The following is a 27,079-nucleotide window of genomic DNA, read 5'->3' as shown; positions in this document are numbered from 1 at the left end:
ACCTTGTGGAAAAATCTGTCCAGCTCCTCAGCTTCTGCTGTTGTATGCTTTCTTGTTGGCATGTTTGAAATATTTCTTCTGTATGCTAGCCTTCCGCAATTATTTTGCCCCAGATAATCTGAACTACTCAACACACTCCTGACTTTATGGTGCATCTCCAACATGTGCTCTTGCATTAGAAGCCTGAAAGCAAAGTCCCTGGTTCAAGTCCCCTTGCCACCAAAAAACACCCCACTCCCTGGGGACATCTTGTAATACAAGACCCTATTTTTGGACTTAATAATGCAGAGTTTTACTGGATCCGGGCCTTAGTTTCAGGCTCACTGGGCAAAGGAAGGCACTGACACTGCTATGTATTTACAGATAATTCTTCTTTTCCCTGTCTGTGGCACTGACACCTAGATTACTCACGTGCAGATAGTACCGCTTTATGGAAACCATATTGGAAACTGAAACATAAAATATCTGGATTTGTCACAAGACTGGCTAAAAGAGACAGCAGCCATACAGATACATGCTTTCAAAGCAGGATGGTAGCAAATTATCTTTTTTGTACCCAGAGCCCCTTGCTTATCAATGAGCCCCTTCTCTGCTCAGCCCATGCCTGCGAGGCTGCGTACTCAGCTTGCTGCTGTAGATCTGTAATGCAATTATCACCTGTCAGTCAGGAAACAGATGACAGTGGCCAACTGTCCTAGACTCATCTGTCCCCATCTGCATACCTACGTGCTCCTCCAGCACCAGCTCTAAGGGTCATCTATTGCAACCTAGTCTTGCCACTGTGAAAATGCACATTGGCCCCAGCGAAGGATAAAAACTGTGTGGTGGCTTTTCCAACTGTAACTGTGTATAATGTCACCACCAAGGGGCTAAGGAGCTACACAACAAAGAAAGTGATAAGCAGGTTTGGGAGATGTCAGGAATAAAGGTAGCTGTCTCCAAGCCATTACAGGTAGGTAGGACAAATGATCAGACCAGCCCAAAGGCAGGCTGCATGACTGACCTTGTAAAGAAGTCAGCTCATACAACAGTGTACCTGGTCTGCCAAGCAATCTGACAAAGAAGAATGTTGTAATTTTTTGTGCATCCAAAGATGTGACATTAGGAGAAAAAATGAAATAAGCCTCTGCAATTCAGATGAGAGAAGGGATAAGCGCGGTATAAAATGATGCAAACACAATGGTTTTCCTCTGTCTCCATCTCCTCTCTCTGCAAACAAGCTTTTAAGCTTCTTTGCCATGTCCTGTAGAGATCCTGTAGAGAGCTTTCTAAGAGGGAATCAGGACACTGCTGCAACTTTCATCTGGGTAACTGGCATGTTCATCCTGTAGCTATCCTCTTGTGCTCAAACAGCACACTGAACTTGTTCAGGTGAGTTTCTTCCCCAAATGCTGTGTTTGCCAGTTTCCACCAGCAAGAGATGATGATCTAAAATGTTTAAGATTAGAAAATGGGGAGAGAGGGAGCAGCTGTGGCTGAAGATTGCCCCATGTCTTTTTAAGATTTTAAGGTGGCAGGATTTTAAGGCTTTAATATTTCTGCAACTTACTGGCTATGTTGCAACTCCTACCATAAAAAGTCACCTGAAATGTGACCTAGTAAAGGGAGTAGCCAGCTCTGGTGGCTACTCCAGATGTTTGGCTTTAGTGACACAGCCTTTGAAAGATACTTACACAGAAAATACATACAAAGTTCTCCAAATTCAAGACATTCCCGGAACTTAATTCTCCTGCCTCCCACTGCTTGCCTTCTGCTCTGGCTTGTCTTGCCTCACTGGCAGCTCCTCCCTTCAGCAGTGTGATGATATTCCTGTATCCCCTTACTTCTACTTCTACATTATTAGTGCATTTAAAGGTCCAACTGAGATTTCTCTAATTCTGCATTCCACTTTACCTTATGATTACTGGTTGTATCGCAACTCATTTTCCTTTGATTTGTGATGAAAACGTTGTACCTTCAAGACTTCAGCAACACGGGAGGACCGTGTTTCTTTTGCTGAGCTGCTATGAGCAATTGCTAAAACACTGTACTGCTTGGTCAATTAAACATCACTATTGTAACATGAATTTCTGTAGAAGGGCAGATGCTATTTATTCAGGCAATATCTAACCTTGTCTTTTTTTAATGAGAAGACAGAGCATAGATATTCCTGGCAATGCTGACTTTAGGTACCAGGCTTGTAATCTTGAAAAAAAAACTTTTAATTTTTCCCAACTTGCCTTCCTTCCTGACTGTTTGCAATTTCAGAGGGGATCTGCTGTTTGTGGTTGACAGCCTGAAGAAATTTTATGTCTTACGTCACCTCGAGAACGTTGGTCCTCTATTTTGGGCTTTGCTTTTTCAATACATTTCAAAAGCACAATGCAAGGGCATATGTATCCTGAGAGCAGCACGAGAATGTTTAAACGTATAGTAAAATTAAAAACATTATTTCTACATCCTGCTGCCTTCTTTTTGAAATGAGTCTCCACTACTGGAAAGAAAGAGGTAAGCAGATCTGGAAAAAAACCTGTAAAAACTTTAAATCACATAAAAAATGCTTTGAGTAACTAACTAAAAAGTGGTGCATGTACCTCTGCAACTGTTGTGCCCCAAACATTTCCTAAACCTAAGCTTTAAGTCTTAGAGAGAACTTTGAAGGCATACAGCTCAGCCTTTGTGTGAGAAAAGGTTAAACCAGTACATTTTCTATTATACCTACTCTTACAGACTCAGACTTTGGAAACAAATGCATGAATGAAATACATTAAACTATTTTATAGTTCATGTAATGGCAGGCAATCCTCTTCCATAAAATCTACCTTGTCTTATTCCCACATTGGAAACTGGTAACTACTCAGAAACTTAGATCTAGTCCATGGAGCAGAGAAGTGCCTGTCTAGGAAAGGCCAGTAATGCCACTAATTTAATGGGATCACCGAGGTTACTAACCATGAGTCATCAGTGTTTCTGTTCAGGACTAAGACCTGTGTTTGCAGCATCCGATATGCTTTAATACTCTGTGCTCAATTTTGTCACTCAACAGCCAACCTTTACAGTGCAGCTTTAGAATAATTTCATTTTCTTACAATTGCAGAAATTTCCCAATACCTGTCTTAGGAACTCCATGTGTGGTCACAATAATGATGCAGAAAAATAGGATGTAATGTCATAGGCTTTGATTTGATGGATTAGGTGATGCCCATACAAAAAGTAGAGGACTAACCTTATTTTCAAGCCAATATTATGGCTCACACAACAATGACTGTAACAGAGAGATGCCTGGAGCTGGGAAAATTCAGCCAAAAGCTCTCATTTGCTTATTCAGAAAGCTTTGAATAAAACAAATACAATTCCTGGACTTTTGCAGCTTAAATTGATGAAGTTATTGATGTAGTCTTTATGTTATTTTTTCTGGGAGGGGAAGCGCAGATTATTGGTAGCAATTTGCTTGAAGCCATAACTCAATTTTAGAGTGCCTCAGGCCAACCATAGAAAGTATTTTTCTTTGTTTGAAATATTTTTGGTAGAAACAATCTAGGTAATGTTGGAGGAAGTAAGTCAGAAGTCATACTCACAAAGTCAAAACTGTATGGTCATTACTCTGAATGCAAGGTTTTACTAACATAACAGATGGAGCTTGGCCTTTGCTGTCTGGAGGGACATATGTAACCTTTATTTACACTATTTACGAAGGCAAAGTAAATGTTCAGTTCCTGAGTTCTGAAAATGACTTTTTCCAGTGGCACAATGCTGTATCAATTCAGTCACCTGAGACAAATTAATCGTGGATGGCTTCAAAGCTATATACCAGCAGTTAGGTCATGAGTATAAAACTGTGGACAATACAAGCACACCTTCACTGGAGAAAGTGTCAAACAAACAAGTGAAATTTGCTGTTGCCACCTTGTTCCCTAGAGTGACTGTCCAGTGAAGAGGATGCATGCTCTTGTGTCACCTGCAGCCATGTATCCTCTCTACAGACTATTCTGCATGCATGTTTTCATGATCATTACTTAGTGGCAAGCAAAATCAGAATAGTCTTATAAAATGACTGGACTTACATTCCAACCGAAGATACCTTCATCCCCCCCTTGGGAGCAGGGGAGAGAGTGGGCAGAGGCAGTCCTGCTTCTACATTTTTCCTTGCCTTACCAAAAAGTACTAGGAAGTCTCAGCTGTTTGCAAATGGGTTGTCTACAACATAATTTATCTCCTCCCATGACAGTTCTCCCACAGAAACAACACTGCAAATCAAATGTCTGACTACTTGTGAAGTGAATTCCACTGTTTTGATGCAGAAGGTAGGATTTTTCAAAATACTTCAATTCTGCTCCATTTGATTTAGCATTCATGGGGAATTTTGCCAGTAATGCCTTTGTAAGCACTGTTATGGCCTGCAAAATACTGGCAAAATCCTACCTAGAACATCAGTGGTTTTGTCTTCGTGCTGTGTGGTTGTTTTGTTTGAGTAGATCTCAGGATGACCCAAATCATCCAACTGATCAAAACAAGTGCAGCCAAAGGGGCTCAGAACTGAAATCAAACCCTTAATCTGCATGTAGAAGCCACTTTTCTTCTCTGCAATGGGCAACACCAAAATCGTTCACCTTCCTCCTCACCCTCAACCTTTGAAATCCACCCCCGCGCCTCCCAACTTCTATGGATGATTAAAGATCGTCTCTCACTGAACTTTAGTCCTGAAGTGCCGTCAGGTGGTAACTAATTGTAGTGCAACTGCTGTTTTGTACACAGTTTGTTTTCCAATTTTACTAGAAGAAATAAATTAGGCAGCCGTGAATTTTGACTGGGAAGAAGAAAAGGCTGAGTTAGTAACAACAGATGTGCTTTACCTTTGGGTCATGTATTCCAGAAAGCTCTTCATAGATCTTCTCTCCTACCATGACAGCAGCTAGGTTGGCTGTGTATGTGGACAAACAAAACAGACAGAAAATAGCCCAGAGATTCATTAAAAACCTTCCAGTCCAGCACTTGGGGGGTTTGATGGCAGCTGTTCTTCCAAACAAGATCGCATAGCAGACGTTCAAGGCAGAGGAGAAAGAGAAGACTTTGTTCCTATTCCTTCCTTTGGGTGTCATCCCAAAAGGACTTTTCCACTCATATAAGGTGAGGAATATAGCTGTGATATGGAGAGCAACAAATATCCCCAGCCACATAGTCCAGTGAAGTGGCCACATAAAGGCTCCAATAGGAGCTGCTGTGTCTCTGGTCCTCACCAAGATGCCCAAGCTGGTTGAAAAGAAAGGGCTGGTGAAATCAATCACTTGGCTGCGGGCAGTGTTAATGCTAAATGACGTCACTGCCATGTGAGCTGTGCCAGCAAGAAGGTCTCCCACCAGCCCTGTCCAGTGGCCGTTCTTCCAGGCTCCATATTTTCCATCACCAACAATATACAAGTCAAAATCAAAATTCATATCCTCAGCTAGCTTCTCCAGCAGGTCAATGCAGTAGCCATAGCAGCACTTCTTCAGCTCAATGGGAACGGTGTCATTCCCTCCTTGAAGAGTTTCAAACAGGCTATCCAGCACAGCTGAATCATTGGTCAGAGGATCGAGGCACAGCTGCCCTGCTGGGCAAAAACCTTCATCATCTACATCTCTTGTAAAGACGAATGGATGCTCAATGAGAGTTACCACTCTGAGGTGCAGCCGGGTGGGGTGTTGCATGTGATTTTTATGTCTCTGGGCCTGTTCTGGCCATATCCCATAGTCCATGATTATCTTTCCTTCTTGCCAGCTCCCCAGACGAGTCCACATTGGGTTCCCGACAGGGTCATGCTGCAGATTCCAGATGAAGAAGTTGTTTTCTGAGCTGACAATGGAGGAGCCTTTCACCTTAATATGGCCACTGAGACCGTCAAAAGTTGTGTTGGCTAGAAACCTGTTGGAGGGAGAACACAGAGTAATCAGAAGCAGACAACTGAAGTCATCATGCTAAAGCATATGCAGACGTCATGAATTTATGTTTAAGAGAATAGATTACGGTTGTTGTTGAACACCTGGATCATTAATGGCTTTCTTATCGCATGATGAACAAGCCACTTAATTTATGACTAAAGTACTTGGGAATGTTCTCCTACATATCTTACCTAAACTACATGAAAACTCCTCAGGAAAGATATTCTTTTTACTTACTAGAAAAAACGAGTGAGAGGACCCAATTTTTTTCAGTTACCTTTGCTTCATATATTAATGAAACATAAGGTTAGTTCTAAGCTGAACTCACCAGGTCTGTAGTCAGTTTCCTAGATAAAAATATGTATGAAAATGGAAGAGTGGAAATTATGTATGAAATGTCCTTCCAAGAAAAATCCTATAATCTCAGTAAGATCTAGCTTACATCAGAGAGGCTACTGAAGTGCTGTCAACAGCTTTCAAGCACTCTGAAGTGAACGAATCCGGATTAAAAAATGCAAATTTGGCATTGGTATATCACTGTTAGCCACTTCAGAATGAAGAAAGGGACTCAGAAAGATGGTTGCCCTTGGACAGTCAGTTTTAATTCTTACCGAAAAAAAAGGAAGTTCCTTAAAATATGTGCAAAGCAATGTTCTTAAAAGTCCAATTTTGACATTGTAGCAGGTCTTACAAAGTGCACCAGTTTTGCACTGCACATTTTACATTGAGATTTCTGGGATTTTAGTATTCCAATATTCACAATAAAGTTAAGTATTTCCTTTGTATTGGGTGGCAATATTTGCTAGGAGTTGTCCTCCTGTATGTTGAATTCAGCCTCTGGTAAGTCATTACAAAAGAGGCTAAAATGACATGGATAAAGGAGCAGGGAACTGAGCAGGAAATAAGTGTTGTGAGGAGAAAATCCTTTTTAGTGTAAACACCATGACCAGCTGAACTACACTCTGTTAATAAGAAAGCTGCTATGCATTTTTCAGGGGCTGTAGAGGGACCCTGCTAAAACTGTGTAAGTCTTAGTATGGTAATTCCATTAAAAACAACTGAGCTGAATTGCTGCTAATATGGTGCCAGGTAAGCCAGGCACATATTTTTCAGTAAAAGGCATTCAGAAGACAGACTATTTAGCTGTCATAGTAGAATATAACAACTCACATTAGTTTTGGGAATTGGTCGAAAGCAAGTATTGAAAGAAGTATAAAGGCTATAGCTGTCATTCCAGCCTCAATAACCAAGGGATAAACTTTAAGTAGGGTTAATTGTTTATCAATAGTTAGAGCGGATAAAAAAATAACCTTAAATTGATTTGAAAAGGATAAATCCACAGCAAGTGTGTGTGCATGCATACTTCTGCCTGGTCTCTACCCTTTGTTTTGATGACTTTTGATGATTTTTGATGGAGTTGCAGCAGTTAAAACTCTGGACTGTGTATGTCTCAAGATCATATCAGTTTTTGTCTTCAGCAAATGGTAAATTTATGAAACTAATTAATATAGTTTTGAGTGTGGTCATGTGTGCGTCAGTCTTTTCTGAGGCAGCTTCAAAATTCTTCTTATGTAGTCTATTTTGAGTAGGTTGAGTATGGAGAAAGATGACACAGCCAATACTGTCAAAAGCAATTGATCTGTACATGTGTTAACTTGGGCCTGAAAATTACACCTACAAACTCAGAGAGGTGTTTATAAATGGGACAAATGCATAAATGCAGTTCTCATTTTTAAAATCCTTTACCTCTTAGTCTAGCGTAACTTCATTAATCAGTGGTGTCTGCCACTGTTTGACTAGCCCTTTCCTCCTACCTTGTTTTTCATATTTGATGGTGTACTTGCATGTTTGTGAATGTAAACACTATCAAGATAAAGTTTATAGCGGAAGGCAATCTTAAGCACTAAAGAAAGGTTTATGTACCCATAAACTTATCTGTTTTTTCTTTCTCCTCAGTCTTTGTACAAAATTGTGCAGCTTCTTCCTTAAAGCCTCACTGGCCTAATATGCTGAAGCCATTTCTATGACAATAACAGTAAAACCACTGCATGTGTAGATGGGTCTGTATGTAAAATTTTGAAAGATTTGTTTAAGTGTGGAAAATAGTGCTAGCAGTTCACAGAATGCCAAAATTGAGGGAGACAAGTCCTCAGATGGAATAAGCTAGCAAAGTTCTGATGAATTTGGCAGCACGTTGCAACTACAGCACAACTTGGATATCAGAATGCTGCAGACCAGGTGCTTTGGGAGTAGATGAAGCTATGGAATAATGCATTAGATTTATTTTCTGCAGGTAGAATGGGAACAGTGGAATTTATGCACTGTGTTCGCTGACGTTCATTGTAGAAGTAAGTGTGCCCATGAGGGTGAATCGAGCCCTCTGTACCTGTCCTGTGGCTGAATTGTGTTAGAAGCAGTTACCTGAGAGACTTAGTAGCATTTAAATGTATGACTTCGCTACATTATCAAGTTAGTGGCTTACTTTTGCAGCTGATTTGCATGTTCTATATTTTTGGTAGTGACAGGACATGAATCAAAATAAATGAGGAGAATCAGGTGGGAGATACATTTTAACAACACTTTGTTTTATATGCAAGTGGCTATGGCTGCTAATCATTTGCATACACTGTATGCAGCACTAGTGAAACTCATGCCAGGGATTTCACGTAAAAACTCCCTTACTCAACAACTTTAGGAAACAGATAAGAGGATCTGACTACATTATTTAAGCCAGCAATCTCTAGAGAATCTTTGGGAATTACAAGTGCTGTGTATTGCATACACACATTGGCAATATCTGAGCAATATCTTTACAGCAGGGCTACTGACAGATTTGTATGGAAAGATGATGTGTACACATTTCAGAACATGAAGGGCCAGATCCTCAAGTCTGGCAGATGAATGAATTTCCTCGATGCTATGTCAATATGTGTGAGCTGATGATCACACTGATGGACTGTGATAGCTGTATCAGAGCTTTACTAGAGTCGCTTCAGTTTGACCAATGAGTCCAAAGTGTGTCATTTGTTCATTTCAGCTTTATTTGTTTTTCATGTCCTTTGTTGGAAGAACTGCTCATTAGAGCTTTAGCAGTACTACCATACTCCAACAGTGATAACTTTGTAGTACCTTTAAGAATGATTTAACTAAATGATTTAATTTTCTTTCAGGCTTGATGGCTTGGCCATTCCACATCTTTCTTGGAAAGTTTACTGGAGGCAAGAGCTAGAATGGGCAAGCGAATAGCAGGCTGCTGAAATTACCCAAGAAGCAGAGTTAAAGCTGTAAGACTAATTAAAGCTGTAAGACAAGATGAGGCTTTGAAATTTTAATGCCTTGTTCCATCAACAAGGATGCTCCCATGAGCAGGCAGGAATAGATCAGGGAATCGATCTTATTGTAAAAGGAATGAAGGATGGAGACTTACAACAGTATAATCTTCAGGGGGTTGTACATCTATAGCTATATCTATAGCCATAGCCATATAGATAAAGCGTGCTTTGCCATGGACCAGATCTTGGTCTTGTTCATAATCATTATTCTACTCCTGGGTGGCATTTAAATATCTGCACAGACAATGTATAATGTATGAGAGTAGTGTTGGCAATGAAAGCTCAGGTGTCAGCTGTGCCAGCTAGTGGGAATGCTGTTTTAACTACACACTGCAGTTAAGCGAGGCAAAGGTCTGTGCCACTGTGCCTTCTCCATCCCCACCCACTGCAGCTCCAAGGCTACGTATCAAAACAGATAGGTTAATTGAGACAGAAAAACACCCACATTAGTAAACACTTGATTAAGCACCAGATAAAAGTTTCTTCTTTGGAGGCTCACCGCTTGCATAAAAGCACTTGTGCAAAGGACAAGGTGGTCACAGTTAAGCCACTCATTGGGGCTTCACGTCTGAGAAATTATTGGTACCACTCAGAGTTAATAGTTATGCTGCTAACTCAAATACATCAGTACTGGTCATCAGCTATCTATTTCACTTATACACTATAAAAACAACTGCAGTGAGTCAGGAGAAGGGTTTATCTAACCTTGTATTTTGTCTTTAATAAGGTCCACAAACAGACGTCTAGGGAAAAAAAAGGCATATGATCCTTTTTTCGATTCCACAATACCTTTACTGACATGAAGGGACAAGAAATTTCATAGATATGAAATTGCATATAGACTCCCAAAATATAACAAAAGCTACAGCAGTCACCGTGAGAGAACTAATAGTTTTCTGTAGGAAGCAATGATGAAGAAATATTTTGCAGGAATACTTTTAAGAGCTTTAATTTTGCTTTCCTTTTTCTTTGTCCCTCCCTTAACCCTCAAAAAGTCTGTTTGTAAAACTACTGTCTTCAAATATTTGTTACTTTAAGATGCCTCTTGCCGAGTTTTACTCTTCAGGGACTTAGATATGATCTAGTTAAAATACCCAGAACAATGAGACAAAATTAGTATCACAAGTAGGTGGGGATATTGCAAGCCAGTGCAGTATTTATTCCCAAGCCTTATTTCACTCTTTGGAAACAGTGGGGTTTTTGACCCCTAAGTTATGGACAAGTGCTGACTAAAGAACTGTTAGGGTCTCAAATGGTTATGCTTTGAGCAGTGCTGTTACCAAATTGTTGTGAAGACACATCTCATATATAATTTCAAAAAAGGCTGCAAACATATAAAAAGCTTCAAGAACTTTTATCCTAACTCCATCCAAGAAAATCTCCAGGTGGAAAACCAGGTGTAATGGGGGGAAAACATGCAAGTCACTGGATGTAAACTAGCTGATAAATTAACACACTTAGCAAAGACATTTTTGTTTGTTTCCAGAAAGAACCATACAGTTTTTCCTCTCATATGTTAAAACCCAGAATATTTCTAGACGTGTATCCCCCAATGGTTTTGGCAATTACTTCAGTATAGTGATGTGCAGTGGCCTACAGGAGTAGTTTTAGCAGAAGCTGAAAGAAGTGCCTCCCACACCAAGCCATAGAGAGAGCACTTCGTAGTTTTGAGTACTCTCACCACCAGCAGTGGCTACTGAGGTGGTCAAGGTGCATCTTTTTTGTCTCTTTCCCATGGAAGCACACTAGTAAGGGCTACACATCTGCTTTTATACTCTGATTGCTTTGGTAGTGCAAATATTCTTACCATGTTTTGCATTCCCTCAGGTATCTCAAAACCTCAGAGAATTTGACACTAGCCCTGACTTTTCCCTTACATGCATAAACACACATACAAGATACTTTCAGAGCATAGTCAGTAACCTAGCCTGTGTTTACTATGTGATCTTTACTACTGTGGAACAATGTCTTCTACAACTGGCTTAATCTCCCTCTGTGGCTAAGTTTAAATTCCATTATTTGCCCAGAAGTAATAAAGCAGGAGGAAATACTGAAACAAGTATGTGTATTATGGAGGGTTAACAGCATGATAGCTAAGTCACTGAAAATGATGGAGAGGGGAAGGAAAATGATTTTTCTTATATACCACAAATATTAGCTAAAAAAAAGGGAAAAACTCACTTTGACAAATACTGCCCTGAAGTGATATTTCTTTCATCTGTGTCCATGCAATTCATTGTACTTGGAATAAGAGCTAGTTCAGGTTGAATCATGGTGGCTGCTGCTACAGCTCTTGCTACCAGCTCCATTGCATCCTGTACATAATGCTCAAAGACTGACTGTGTTGTCTTGCCATGAGCGATGAGACCAAGTGGCAAACCTTCTGTCCTCAGTTCTTCCACATTCTGTGAATCCCCAATAATCCAGTGAAGTTCAGGAGGCATCACACCAAACTGGGTGGTTATTTCAAAAATCCTCCGTGTTTTTTCCATGTCGCATCCAAACATCACCATGGTAGACGTTGTGTCTTTGATGCTCTCCAGGTACAACTGTAAGTAGTTCAGAAGGTCACTGTTTGAAGTGAGGTTTGCTGTGATGTTTATAATGGATCCCAGGTGGAACTTGGAGCTCTGTTGCGTGAGGAAGAGAAAATCTGTGATGTTCCACTCCTCCTGGCATAGCATCAGGCTGAAATTATACCAGTTGTTCATTGCAAGGATTGAGAAAGTGACGTCAGCATCAGAACTCAATGAGTTTTCTAAACTCATCTGCAGGTGAAGGGGATTCTGTAGTTAAAAATATGAAAGACAACTGATCAGAATATGCTGGAACCAAAACTAATGAGTTTGCTTAAATTTTATTCACACATTTAGTTCAAAGTAATCACCTGTCAACCAAGAGAACTGTGTGAGAATAGGGAAACTTATACCCACCCAACTTAAATGGACTGTGATTCATGAGCTTCCTCATCTAGAGCTTGAGTCAACTTCAGTAGTCACTAATGAGTGTTTCCAAGAATTTGTATTTCTTTCAATCCATTTGTACTTTTGGATTTCTTGGCATTCTCAAGAAAAAAATTCCCTGCTCTCCTAACAGGGGTATGCGAAGGTATGCCCTTACTGTTCAGGTTCAACTCTGGTATTAATGTTCAAATTCAATGGATACTGACAAGTTATTTGGTAACTAGTAAGAAAAATAAAGAAAAGCCATCAGTTCTTTTTATTCTCTCTTTTTTTTTTGGTAGTTGGGGCCTCTTCTTACACAGACACATGAGTAACCTAATTAAACAGATAACAGTCTACAATCAATGCACATCATCTACTGCCAATAAAACACAAGAATATTGATTCTTTGGTAAAGGACAAGTTACTGAATGCACAGGAAGGTAAGATATGCAGACTGTGATTTCTGAGCTGGAAAATACTTGATAAATAAGAATTCCATACTCATTTTTTCCATGTCATTGATGACATAATAGAACGTAACACGTTATGTTTCCCAACACCATTGCCCTTGGCTTTATCTTTTCCAGAAAAGGCAGAAGGATGTGGGTCTAATTAATCTGTTCTCTTCAGGTAAATATTTCTTCCTTTCTTATTCTTTGATCCATAAATACTTTTCCCTTACTGTTATTCCTCCACCTTCCCTGGTCCCCAAAATGAAGTTAAATTTTATCTCGATTTAGTAAGGAAGAAAAAAAATTAAAGAATCCAAGCAATTTCTGGCATTTTTCTACAAAATAATTCTCTGTTCTACCAAAATGTTTCAATTGGGCTTTCAGCTAGCACATTATACACTGTTCCAACTTCTGGTTTCAGCTCAGAATTTGACAGTCTTCAGTGTACCTTTGCTAAAAAAGTTATTTTACTTTACACGGGCATTTGATTCCAGCCATGAGACTGTTAAAAATGTCAATGATCATTCCTGTTTCAGTGCATCTTTTGGTTTGTGAGATCTTTGTTATGACTTTATGTCAACATGTCTGTATTCATGCCCCTTCAAATTATATCTTATCCTACACAGGTACCTGAATTTTATCTTTCTATCCATGAAGTTACTAAACACTTAAGGTCTGTTCTTCATTTTCTTACATTTTCAGTACTTAACATGTATTATATATAAGAGTGATCAAACCTTTACTGTGTTTAAAGTTGGTATAAAATGGTGTCATTTTCATTTTAATAGTATTTTACTGTTCATTGTAGGCTTCAGTTTGTATGGATCTTAGAAATGTCATTCTGAATTTGGAGTAATATGATAATTGCTCAATTTACACTAGTTTTACGAAAATAAAACCCTGTGCTCTCCAATATGGATGTAAGGGGTGGAATGAGAAGAAAAACCCTTAAGAGCAAAACACCATTTATAAGCAGCAAGATTTCATTGTGTTAATTTGAAGTTACATTAACTCATCATCTATTTTCCAGACCAGATCATTTAAATTCATAGCTTGATAAAGAGAATGCTGTAATTGAAGATGCTCTTGGCTCTTTTTGTTAATTCTTGGTTTTGGTACCTGTGGCCTTTTTTTACACAGACACATGAATAAGCTAATTAAACAGATCACTGTCCACAATCGATGCACATCATGTACTTCCAATAAGACACAAGAGGATTGACTCTTTGATAAAGAACAAGTTACTGAACAAACAAGAAGCTAAGCTGTGCAGACTCTTTGAGTTCTATGCTGGAAAACATTGTCTACTAATTAAAATATGTGACTGGTTCAGAAAAAAAAAAGAATTGTGCATAATATCTGGGTTTGGGAAGCTTATTTGAATAAATTAGTCACTGCAAACTGAATCAGAACAAACTTTTTTTCTGAGGTTATCAGATGACTGGGTAAATTAACTCATTTGTCTCTCACTGCAAATAGAAGGGAGTAGAAAGGATTTTCCTTGTGTTCTCTCTGTCCAAGATCAAGTATGAACACTTTTCACATGATGATCTGCCTCCGATCAGCAAAACTTTGCAAGCCTATTGGCTTAGTTAATTTGAGTGTTAGAGAAGAAATGAGTTATTCAGTATACATAGAATATTTTGCATATATAAATGATAGCACACAACCTGACCATACCTGTACAAGGAACAGCAAACGTCTTCAGTATATTCAGAAGCATAGTATCCAAAGCATAGTACTACAGCTATTACAGTATAGGCACAGGTATAAAAAAAAAATACCTGTTGGATGCAGAAAAACAACTATGTGCTGATGAGTGATAAAAGTTGGCAATAACAACTATGTCCATGCTGTTGAACAAAACAGCCATGGGAAACAAACTTGAGCATTGGTGCATGCCAATTAGCCTTCTCATACCATGCACTGGCATTTTGGGTTCTAGCACATTTTGGGGATCACTCCCAGTAGGCAGTATGGATAAACCTGCATAAGAACTGGCTCTCTATCTCACCCAGCAGGTTTAAATCTTTGAAGACCTCTATGTCCCCATGCTAAACCCAGTGCATACGCACAGCTTCATATATGCAAGACTGCTTCTGCTTGTCTACAGCATGGTTCTTCCAGTATTAAAACACTTTGAATTGATAAGCAAAAGGTAAAAATTACACCTTAGAGTCCCTGGGCATTACACTGGGCCCAGAGCAAACATAGCATGAAGCACACGTAGTCCAGAGAAAGTGAAACTCTGCCTCGGGGCCAGAAAAAGCGACATAATTTTACTCAGCAGTGTAGGTGAAGGTAATTTCCCTCTGACTTGGTATTCTCAAGTGCAGTGCTGGACTCTTCTGTAGCACTGCAGCTACAGCCTTAGTCCTCAAAAGCTCTAGCGTTGGTCCCTGTCTTATCCCCATACTGGGAAGCGTCAACAGTCCAACAGACTGTTCTTGTACTGAGACACTGCTCCTCATTGAACAGAGGTGGATTTGGGATAACCTGGTTTAGACTGAGCCTGAATTTAAAGTGCTTCTTGGTGTCAAACCATCTGTGCTTCAGCTGTCCCTTTCAAAAGCCCACAGGTGCATCTACATGAGCACTTATCACCACTGTGATTTATTAGTTGCTGAATTCCCTGTTAGTTTGCTTGACAGGTAAATGTTCAGCCTTGAAAATGTAGGAAACACACTCCCTTTTCTTTATTAAGTCTATTCGGACTGCAAACCTATCTTCAGAATTTTTCTGATACACTAATATACATAAAATTCAGTCACTCTCTTCTGCTTAACTTTCAGCTAATTCTCAGCCCACCATGCAAACACCCCTGTAGACATTGGGGAGGAACAGCAATTAATGTTTGCTTCATACAAGGACTCAGGGAAGGTGATGCTTGATGGGCCACATTGTTTCACACCTCAACCAAGAACATATCTCTCAGGTTCCATCTAGTGAGTGGTTGGCTGACTTCACTGGTTTTATATGCAAAAGAAGATCCTTTTAGGAAAGGATATGGAGATGTTTGGATTTAATACCTTCTTAATATCATTTTGAAAAGTTTGTCATTTGTAGGATGCAGCTGAACATATAGGCCCTGATAAAAATTACACAGAAGTCACATGTCTGTATACAGCCTTTGATACTACAGTGTTCTTAATGCTTTTACATAATTTTATTGATTTGTCTTTCTTTAAAATAATTACTGCTTTTTAATGAGGAACTTCCAAAACCTGTTTATTCAGTCATTCAGTAGCAATCACTGAGACAGCATAATTTCATAGCAAAGGTTTTTGACAACTTAAATGATAGTTTAGATGTGTATAACTTTGTATTTATAATGGAACAGAAGATTTATGAGACAGTATCAGTGTATTGAACTGTGCCCATCCATCTTTATTAAAGTTCTTAGGCAAACTCCTTCATTACCTCAGTTTGGAAATCAGTAAAGTTTGACTATTTCAGTTAAACTGTCAATTAAAGCTTATATAGAAATTCAATTGCTTGGTTTAAATTCGACTGTAAGCTGTCATTAAAGATGATATGACTTGCATCAGTTTTTCTTCAAATTACGCAAACAGACAATTAAACTTAATTTGAATAATGTTAATTGTGATTTATTTTTAATAATGTGTTTGCATTTACATAGTGTCACTAGCAAAAACATTTTCTATGTCTATGAGAGCTTAATTTTTTATTGCATGTCATTACCTCCTGTTTTATAAACAGCCATGATCAATTGACTTCAGTGTCTACTGGGTAAAGAACAGGCCTAGAATCCTTAATTTCTGACTAATCGTCTTTGGATCAGATAGACCAACAGTCTTTCCACTGACTTTCAGTGGGCTTTGGACCAAGCCATTCACAGAATATTAAGCTTTACATGGTCTGATGCATTTCACTCCCGTACATCAGCAGAGACTGTAACCACTTATTTGCTTTTTGTAACCCAACCAGAGCAGTTTTACAGTTTCATTGCCTGAGACACCTGAGATAGCAGGTTCATTTAACAACTGAAACATGATTTGCATTTCACTGATGTAATATTTTTCAACCCTCCGCTTCAGTAGTCTGTAGACCCATCCTTAGTCCTTGTAAATCTTGTGAGCATGAATGCCTGGAGCTGGACTGACTTACACCCTGAAGGATCTGGCCATTTATCTCTTCAACCAAATCTGTAATGCTAATTAGGCATGGTTACGGTGACATTTTGTTTGACATTATGATAGCTTCATTGGCAGAGTTAAAAGCATATACGTGAATATTCTTTTGCTAACTGTGTAAAAAGTAAATAATACACAGAAAATATTATTCTCCTCTGACTCTTGGGCGCAAAGGCAGTGCCCAAATAGGTATTTATGATAAGAAACACAAAAGAGAAAACAAGCTATATAATTACATCAGAGAAAGCTCCGCTGAAGGAAGAAGGAAAGCCTTCTGGCTTACAGTGCAACTGTGGGGACTCACAGCTTTACAAGCAGAGCTAAATGGCAGCTGTGAGCAAGCTTCAGGAACTGGGAAGCTCTTTCTTCCATGGTTGAAATTACAAAATTTAGGCTTAAACCCCAGTTCCCTAAAGGCTGTGGGCACACTTATTGCTTCTTCCTTTCGTGCCATGAAAAAAGATGCTATGAAATGGTTTTGGTTTTTTTTAATAATCTGCCTTACCGCTGAAACTGCAGCGCTTCGAGGCGGATTTTGTGCTGGCAGCTGACGGACGGTGGGAAGGGCTTTGGACGGAGCGGTCCTGCCACCCTTCCCGACCATCGGCTGAGCTGCCCACATCCCAGTCGCCGGGCCATCTGCCCGGCAGCAGCAGAAGGAAGGTGTGCTCCAGCACGTCCCCCTCCAGCCTGCGGCGAGGGACCTGCTCTGCCCGCCGGGGAGGCCGTGGCCAAGAGCCCACGCACCCGCAAGTTCCCGCAGCGGAGGGTGAAGCATCCAGGCTTTCTTCTCAAAATCCGCCCTGCAGCTTCCACAGAGGTACAAGCGGTGCGCGGGGCGGGCACGCATCCCTCCGCTGCCCCGTGAAGAGCAGCAGGAGCTGGGCCCGGGCGTCGTGCTGCTCCTGGGCTCCCTCCTGGTTCTGGTTAAACCCCCGGAGCCTTGTCGTGGACGTCAGTAAGCATTAGATTTGGCTCCTAGGCCTTCACCCAGCAAAACACTTAAGCAGCTGTTTAAGCAGCAGCATCAGTATGGTTAAAAATACCAGCAGTACGTTTCTTCTGCTATTTAGACTTCTGGTTCTCTGGGGAAGAAAATCCCAGACCTGCTTTGGCCCAGAAAGAGGAAGATGACTTCATGAATTCCTTTTTCTTCTCTTGCGCATCTCTCTCCACATACATACCTGTTTGACCAAGACTGTAATTTGAAACAGGGTAGGTCCCCACACTAAAGGCTATTTTTTTGCAGATGGTTTAAAAGCTTCTGAGAGCGAAAAGCTAGCTCAGACTAGCCAGAAGTATTCTGATTCCTGCAGCAAAAGCAGCCTGGCATCTGTCCAGGCAATCCTTATAAGCAGATCCTAAAAAGGCACTGACTGTTGATTTCAAAAACCACAAAACCACAAGAGTTAAATTAATTTAAGTTTTGACTTAGTTTGTCCTGAAAACGATTTCTTTCATTAGACCAGACAGTCATGACTTGAGGTTGCTTAGCATCTCTAATGCCTACATACAAATACTCCAAACTAATCTGAATATGTACAGCTCTCCACAAGGTCAAAGAGGCAATATAATATATGAACTTTCAGCTGTTCTTGGAAAGTAAGACCCATTACTTATCTTCATAGCCCCATATAAATTATCGTAAGTAATACTACTTCAAAAACTTCAAGGTGTTCTTTGCTCCAGGAGGAAAAAAAATAAAAAAATTCCAACATTTGAAGTTTGACAAAGAATATTTCACACAGATGCCAAGAGCCAAACCAGTTTTTTCTTCCCTAAAATTTGTCATTATAGTTAATAAAAGACAGATGGTTGCTAATACAAATAGGTAGGGGGAGCTGCATTAATTCTCCATGATTGGCTTTCCTCCGTCAATAAAATGGCAATGCAAAACTCCAGATAACCACCTCTGCTCCGCAGTGCCCTTCAAATGGAAGGAAGAGGTAGCCAGGTCCATGTCTGCGACTCCTGCTCACAAGTGCTACATTATCATAATCAGTGTCTACAAAGCCCTTGCAAATGTTTGGGTAAAAGATGCCAGGACATACTGAGTGTGAATATTAGCCACAATGGAGAATCTGTTACTGCATGGTATTATTTTCTAGAAGCTCCACACTGTTATGGAATCAGGTTGTCACAAGTAAGTGAACACTTGCCAGCAACAGCAAGGAGATCTTGGCTAGCTCCACTCCAAGCTTTCTTTCTAATGACATTTCCCAGTAACACATTTCCTTACGGCTGGCCTCATCTAGACTGTCATGTTTGTGAGCAGGATTTCTCATTTGGCGTTCATGCTGGAGCTACCCCATTACAAGTCTTCCCACTCTTACAAAGGATGCAAAATGCACTAGCTGTTCCACAGAGGCGTATCTTTTTGGGGTTCTTCTGAATCCCACTAAAAGCCTGAATGGTTAGAAAATAGCATTTAGCAGAATTTAATTCTTCCCTTAAGGAGACATGGCATTCAGCTAAGTCAAAGCTCTTCAGCAGACTGTCTAGGGGAGTTTGTGTGCTCTTCTGTTGGGAAGCACCTCAAAAACATTGGTGCTTTTCACGTCCTGGCCACCAGTCAGAAAGGCTCTGTTTTAAAGCAACTCCAAAGAAGGTAGTCTGAGTTTTCCCACATGTGTTATTCAAGCAATGCACAGGGGAAGGCCTTTTTTCCCCCAATTTTTGGTTCATGAGGGCAAGTAGCAACTCAACTTTTGATAGCAGCAGAGTCAAAACCGTGGCAGCACCTGGGAGCAGACAGTGCATGCACTTTGGGCTTGCAGAGATCTGCCTCCTTGGTCCTGGCACTCCTAAATTCTGAGATGCAATGCAGAAAGACCCTGTTGTTGTAAAGAAATTCTGCTAATACTCCAGCGGTGCTGTTCAACTTGAAGAAAATTATTTAAGTAGCTACCAGAGGACTCTGTGTGTGTGTGTCTGCTAATGGAAGAACCCTTATTACTCTTTCAGAGTGATTACTAACAACCCTAGATCAAGCATATAGGTGTGATCAGGCTGCAGTAATAAAATGTTACTTGGATTATCAAGAAATCACAGTTCAAAGACTGCTGAAAAAACCAAACAGGGGTTTATCAAGGATCCCCAGACACGCTATCACAAGATGACAGCAGAAGCCTTAATAATGCAAGCACAGGATAGCACCAGAGGTTCCAGGGCTAAAAATCGTAACTCACCAATTGTCAGCTACTGGTCACTAGGAGATTGCAACCTTGGGAGCTGAGTAAAACCGGGTTTAGGGAGAACAAAGAACAGGTATCCAATATGTAATATGTACCAGGTGATACCTCAAATGTGGATCTAAGGTGGAACTGAAAATGAATGAGGAATGGGCAAGCAAATAGAGCAGACATGCAGAAAGCATTAACAAATATATAAAAGTGATCGAAGGCAAACCCAGAGGAGGAGGAAACTCCTGCCATCAACATGATACTCCTCACTTTAGAGATCTTGGGACACAGATGACTTGCTGCTAACAACCCCCACCCCCTGAAAACACACACTAGCTTTGTCTCCCTAAAGAAGATTTGTGATGCTGACCTCAGGACCCAGAGGTGCATGGAAGGGTGAGCACAATATTGGAGAAAAGAGATAAAGGAACAGCATGTATGACAATTTGAACTGTATCATTACTGAGAATGAGCTGTAGTACTTGGATAATTTGCCTATAAGTGTTAGCATCATTGGGACCAATGCTACTACTTTGATACGACTGCTAGGACTTCAATGAGACCAACAATAAATTCTTGGCTTCGCATATAGAAAGGGTTTCTAAAGCTCATGTTAACTGCATGCGGTGTTTGCTCTGATGCCTTGCTCTTGAGGACTGCCATTAATACAGTGCAAGAGTTGACAGAGAATTTGGCAACCAAGGCTGTAATTACAATGCACATTGCCAAGCACTGCTCCAACACTGGGCTCCTTGGCATGTCACCCCTGCCAGGCTCCTCAGCATAAAGGGCTCTCACAATGGCATTCCCATCCTTGCCTTGTTACAGCAGCTTCCACCTTCCCATCAGCAAGATGGACATGTCGCAGTACATCACTAGAAAATGCTCCTTTTTCACAAGCACAACTGGCTATGAGTACACTTTCTGTATTACCTAGCTTTTTAGGCATGAGAAAAATGGTGGCCAAACAGAAAGAAACTAATTCTGGAAGAAAATGTAGAATATAAGGGGAGGGGGCATGGACAACGTTATGTACATAAAAGAAGTCTAATCCCATTTTACAAAAGCAGCTGTTGTCCTTTCTGATACATACCTGGTGTGCCCACGCAGCATTTAATCCAATTAGATTTTATTCACCATTAACACCTGCAGCAAGGAATAAAATCTGGAGCACTGCTTTCACTCTCCAGTCCAATTCCAGCATGGCTTGAAAGTGTCTTCAACTCTTCCTGAGCCTTTGCATTCCCCTTACCCTCAGTAGCTGTGCCCCTGCGTCTCATTATTTTTACAAATGACTATGTGCCTCCCAACAGGCTGTGCAACAAAAATAGGTCATTTGACCTTGGAGACAAATGGCGAAGCAGGTGACAACTCAACAGAGACACCTCCCCCATTCATCCTGAGCCAATGCCGTAAAATGACGTTCAGGATGTGGTGTGCAGGGCTGTCCTGCTGCAGGCAGCATCTCCTGGCACAGGACAGCCCTGGCTGCTGTGGGACTCCACGCACTCCTCGCAGGGCACTGGGTGCCGCTCCTCAAGGACAATCACCAGCCACCCAGTTAGCTGCTTCGTCTCTACGGTTCCCCGCCTGTTGGAGAAATGCCCACGGGTTGTGCTGCATGAAGCTATGCATGGAGCAGTCACTGAAATGATAGGGCATGTGGCAAAATACAGTAGGAGAAATTAATTCTGACCCATGTCCTGTTCCTCAGAAAGCCAGCACCAGCTCATCATCGCATCCTCTTCTGCTGGGCCTTGCTCCAGGCATGTTCCACAGGATTAAGTTTACCTACAGGTGCATTTTGCTCTATATTGATTTTTTGTATGAAAGAAAGCTAAGAATTAAGCTTGCAAAGACTGATCTCTTAACTCTATTAAATTAGGCCAGGGTAGATTAAGTTAGTAGTTCATATTTCTGAGGCTAGACATTTAAATCATGGCTCTAAGGTGAATTCTTGTGTGTACTTGCTTGGCTTAATATCAGGAACGGAATTTAAACATCTCCACTTGAGGTTTCTTATTTAATACACCAAGGATTTAATTAGAAAGATGATTAATTAGAAAGAAGAGTTTTAACTGGCTCTCAGGGCAGGGGGTGAGCAGGGGAAAAAATAATTTCAAAAATCAAACATGTCTTTTAAAAACAAATACACTCTGCATGAGGTGGGGTGGGGAGCTGACAGAGAGGACAGGCCACTGGGACATGCCATCCTGAGTGGCCATGAAATGCCACCCACTGCCCACCCAAGTCCATGATGCTGTCCCGCTGGCCAGGGTAGGAGGGTCTCACCCTGCACAGGCATCCTCCCCTTGCTGGGCACTTTTCACTAAGTGTGCCAGGTGGTGAAGCTACTTTCCTCAGCAGGAGGCAGTTTGTTTGTATAAGAAATAGTTCAAAGATAAAGTGCTGCTCAACACCAGCAGTTGCTGCGAGAAGGGAAAAAAAAAATAACTGGGAGGTGTGATGTTGGCTCTTCAGCTGCAGATTTACTATCTTTCAACAGAAAACAAGAATATGACTTTTGAAAATGCAGCAAAGCCTAGTGGTTTATATTCACTGTAAATTTTTTAATTGCTGCTCCCCATTTTTCCTTCCCAATCCTGAATTAATACATTATCATTAAAAAACAAACAAAGAAACAAAACTCCAAAAGACAACTGTACGATTTAGAAGTTTTGTGGCAGTGTTTGCAAATTGCTTTTCTGGGCATGCAAAACACAAAATAAGGCATGATCCTGTAATCAGGAGGAACTTACCCCCTGCTGCCAAAGGCAGAAACATTGAGCTTCCAATAAAGTATATAGCAACTACACACAAAAGTGTGTGACTGTGCAAGCACACAAAGAGAGGAGGAGGAGGAGGAGGAAGAAGAGGAGGACAAGGAAGGGAAGGAAGAGGAGGAGAAAGAAGAGGAGGAGGAGGAAGAAGAGGAGGAGGAGGAAGACGAGGAAGAGGAAGAGGAGGAGGAGGAAGAAGAGCAGGAAGAAGACAAGGAGGACGAGGACGAGGATTAGGAAGAAGGGTTCCCGGCTGGCTGTTGAACACAGAAACTGAGCAATCGGGTTTGAAATCTCTGCCTTGCCTTGTGCTCCCTTTGTGAGAAAAGCCCTCCCTGTAAAATGGGGACAACCCCCTCCACAGTGCCCCAGGGGGTACAGATCACCATCGTGGCAGGGCCAGGCTTCTCAGTTCTTTGTGAAACGGTTCTCCGAAGGCTTACAGCAAGATAAATATTTCACACCCTTTTACATGGGGCAGGATCAGAGGTGAAAAATGGGGGGGGGGGGGGGGGGGTGGAGGAACCAAACAACCCAGAGGTTAAGTCACATGTCTTGGAGAATATACCAAGATTTTTGCCAGAAGCAGAATCTAGGGCTCACATGTCCTGTTTCTTCCCATGCTAGACAGAGCTGCCTCAATAGATAAAAGAATGCAGAAAGTAATGAACAGTCATTTATTTTATGAGTTATTGTTAAATAATTTGGGCTTTTGTACCACCACACTACTCACAGTACACTGGTCTGTCCTTCCAGACTAGTGTTACCCATCTCACTGATACCTGCCTCATCTGGGCCCCATGTCTGTAAGCATTTGGACACTGTGATTTCCTCATTAGTTTTAAGTGGATAAGCAACTCACTAACTATCCATTGTATTCCAAAAGAGTCCTGGGTACAGAGATGAAATGAGAATGAAATGAATGAATGAATGAATGAATACAGAATGAAATGAGACCTTACTGTAGTAGGTACTTCACAGAGCAGAAAGTGGTTTACAGCAATTACTGTGGTAAGGTTTGGGAGAATCAAAAATCACCACCCATGCCTGTTTCATTCTTTGATGTATAATGTGTAAGCTCATTGGGTGAACATTTAGAGCTCCTAGTTGTGACTCAATCTTCAGCTCTCATCTAAATGCTTGACAGAATATACACAATACTATCACCTCTCTACTGCGCACAAATATTTGCCTAGATCACTGCTACCAGGTTTTCTTTTACTTTGCACCTAGTGTGGACATTTAGACCAACAATGAAGTGATTGCAGAGAGCTTGCAAATCACTATAAAACATGAATTATACTTATTAATCCCTCCTTTGTACTGAGTTTGGACTCGGTGGAGCATTGGTAACTGATACTTCATAGGCTTTAAGCAATGTGTCCATCCATATGTATGTAGTATCTGATAGTGGGCACAGATTGAAGATAAGTCTGTGACCAGGCACACAGCATGGGAAAAACAGCATGCCATGCTTGATGGGACCATCTGGCTGTACTGAAGATTCATACTGCTGTCTGACACCATCACTCGCCAGAAGCTAGCACTAATCACAAGACACTGCCGCTGGCCAGAGAAATGTCATTCTCTTTTCCTTTGGCTCTGCCTGTGGCAAGCACGGATGGTCCCAGTATCACGCCATCAGGAGAAGCTCGTCAGCCTTCCCCTGTAGATACCTCTCCTCCTGCAATTGCATAAAAGCACCATATGGAGAAATCACTGCTGGTGGCAATGGACCCTGACAACTGCCTGGGTGCAGCAGCTCTGCCATAAACAGAGAGCTGTTTACCTTACAGCCTTCCCTTCCTTTTTGTTGTGCTGCTGGTGCTCAGTGGGCAGCCCGGGGGGCAAGCTCTGCCGCAGAGGCCAGCACTAAAATCGCTGGTGTGGCTGGAGAGCTGCATAAACTGCGTATAGTTGAAAAAAAATATTTGGAAATCCATACTGTATCAAAGAAATACAAGATCTTCCCTTGCTAATGAGAAACTCAATAGCATATGGACAAAAACAACTCAGCATACTGCTCTTACCAGCTAAACCTTTGGTGGTGGGGAAGTTTAACATACTTTTTACCCTTGTAGAAAAAAATAGGGAGGAGTAGCTGGACAAACTGTTGCGATGGAATTAAATACCAAATTTACTTCATTATAAATAACGTTCTTTGTCCTACCTATTTATGCAAAAACTTATTTGTACTGCTACCTTAAGTTTCTTGAGGGGGAAAGGGAAAAAACTGTTGTGGCAGGTTAATAGGGGTTGGCTTCATTTATGAGAAAGTAATGAAAGTAACAGCAACAATTTAACAGGCCGGATGTTATTGATGGGAAGAATCCTTTGCAGCATGGAAATGAGGAGAAAGGCCTTTACAAATCTAGTTTTCTTTTCAGTACTGGCTCTTACCTTCTCTGCTGCAATTCCTTTAAATTTCCACTGCCTCAGTACCCCCCTCTTACAAAACAACGTATCTCCTTCTTAAAGTTATGTAGGGTTTGTGCAACTCTGTGTCAGCTGAAAACCACTACACTCATTGCAAAGCACCAATTACCCAAGTACATTGCGTACTTAATTTATTTTTTAAGAGCTTTGTGCTTTAGGATCTGCCAGGGCTGCACATTTCTGTGAGTCAAAAGGCTCTCAAATACACCAAACTAAATCAATCGATAAACTCATCTGTGCTTGAGCTTGCTACAGACATACCAGACATTTCCTTCCTCACAGCTCAGCTCTTCCTGCCCCGACCCATGTGATAACGCGTATGGATGCCACGGTCTCTCTAGGTCAGCTCTTTAATCCTGATGTCAGCAGATGGCTGATGAGTGATTGCAGCTGACGAAGAGGCCCTCAGCTCCTGACGATGAACTCTGCAAGCATTTTAACGCACTTGGGCAGCCAGACCAAGCTGTCTGTGGGTACGCTGGGTGCAGCTGGGGCAAATAGAATCTTCACTTGGGTAGCTGCAAATCCAAAAGCATCAGATGTATTAATGGATCTGCCTGCATACGACCGCCCTCCTCTGCACTTTGTGGCTTATAAACTCCCAAAGCACAGCAGCTATAACTCATTTTGAATGGCACCTTGTTCATCAGAGCCACCATCCTTCCTACAGCCTTCACAGTCCAGCGCTACAGACTAATATCACAGTCAAGACTAGCACTACCAGTTCTATGGACTAGAATAAATAATGACATTTATGAATTTAACAAACAGGACAGAAGTTATGAATGTAATGATCTGGGAGCCAGTCTTGAGTTATGCAAAATGCATTGAGTTAGGTATTCACAAAATTGCTTCAGCATAATTGTCGGCACGTGGATTGTTTGCAAACAGCTAGCACAAACTACTTAGCGTTAATCATTTGTTCCGTGACATAGTTAGTCATGCGCTATTTCTGCTTCTTGAGTGGGTGATTGTATCCTCCTAAAGGAGAGGGTAAGAACCAGCAAAAATGAAGCACGACCTGGGAGTTTAACATGGATAAGTGCTTGTGATAAAACACGAAAGCGTCATGTCTCACTAATCTCAGCAAGATGCTTGTGTGTATCCATCTCCATGCAAATAATCTGCGATGACTCTGCAGAGTCTGGTGAACCAAGCCTGGGGACAAGGAATTCACATTGACTATTTTTGGCACTGTGATTCGTTTTAACTCTCTGAACAGGGGAAGTGTTGCAGAGGAGTATCTAATTCCTGCAGACAACCTGAAAGGAAGGGATGACAGACCACACCTTTCCTATGAGTTTGGCAAGAACATACAATCAAAGTTGCTGCCTCTCTCTGCAGGAAATGGTACTGCTTGAGGGAAAGAACCTGTAATTAAAAAATCACAAAAAATGTATATTACCTGAAGAAATAGGAATGTATATTTCTTCTTTCCCCATTTCAGTTTTCTCTGTTTACATGATGCTAGCACTTGAATGCAAATCTTGGTCAGTTTTCCAAAAGATAAATTCTAATTCTACACATTTCAGTGACCTGGGATGGAACTAAGGAAGGTGAAAAACCATAAGCTCTGAATTTTGTTGTAATATTGCTTTGATATTTTGCATTGACACAGAGGTTGCACTGCTCCATCTGAGCAAAGGAACTAAAATATTCTGTAAAACTCCCTGCTTAAAACCTTTACCAGGTACCACACTGAATACCAGGATGTATTATTAAGAAATTGGAGTTGAACAGCCAGCCAGCTGTGAGAATAAAAGGGAGAGACAGACACTCACAGAAAGCAGGATCTTCTGTGAAAGGTTTGCTTTTCTTTTCTGAAAGGTAAGCAAAGTTTGGAGACCACTCTTAAAAGACTGGAGATTTTATACATGCTTGAGCATACTGATTGACAGACA

General features: G+C 41.0%; 1 protein-coding gene across 2 annotated transcripts in view; it reads right to left on the bottom strand.

Annotated features, from left to right (window-relative positions):
- Positions 1-27,079, bottom strand: part of GRIN3A (glutamate ionotropic receptor NMDA type subunit 3A) — a 74,216-nt gene that overhangs the window by 32,558 nt on the left and 14,579 nt on the right. For both annotated transcript variants that reach the window (XM_049796125.1, XM_049796126.1), the window contains exons 2-3: positions 11,411-12,015; positions 4,833-5,880 (exon numbers count right to left, since the gene is read on the bottom strand). In XM_049796125.1, the coding sequence (XP_049652082.1) occupies positions 4,833-5,880; positions 11,411-12,015 (1,653 nt within the window). The remainder of the gene's footprint in view (positions 1-4,832; positions 5,881-11,410; positions 12,016-27,079) is intronic.

Source organism: Accipiter gentilis, chromosome Z (genome assembly GCF_929443795.1).
Source record: "Accipiter gentilis chromosome Z, bAccGen1.1, whole genome shotgun sequence".
NCBI classification, from domain to species: domain Eukaryota; kingdom Metazoa; phylum Chordata; class Aves; order Accipitriformes; family Accipitridae; genus Astur; species Astur gentilis.
This window is presented reverse-complemented; position numbering and strand designations above follow the sequence as displayed.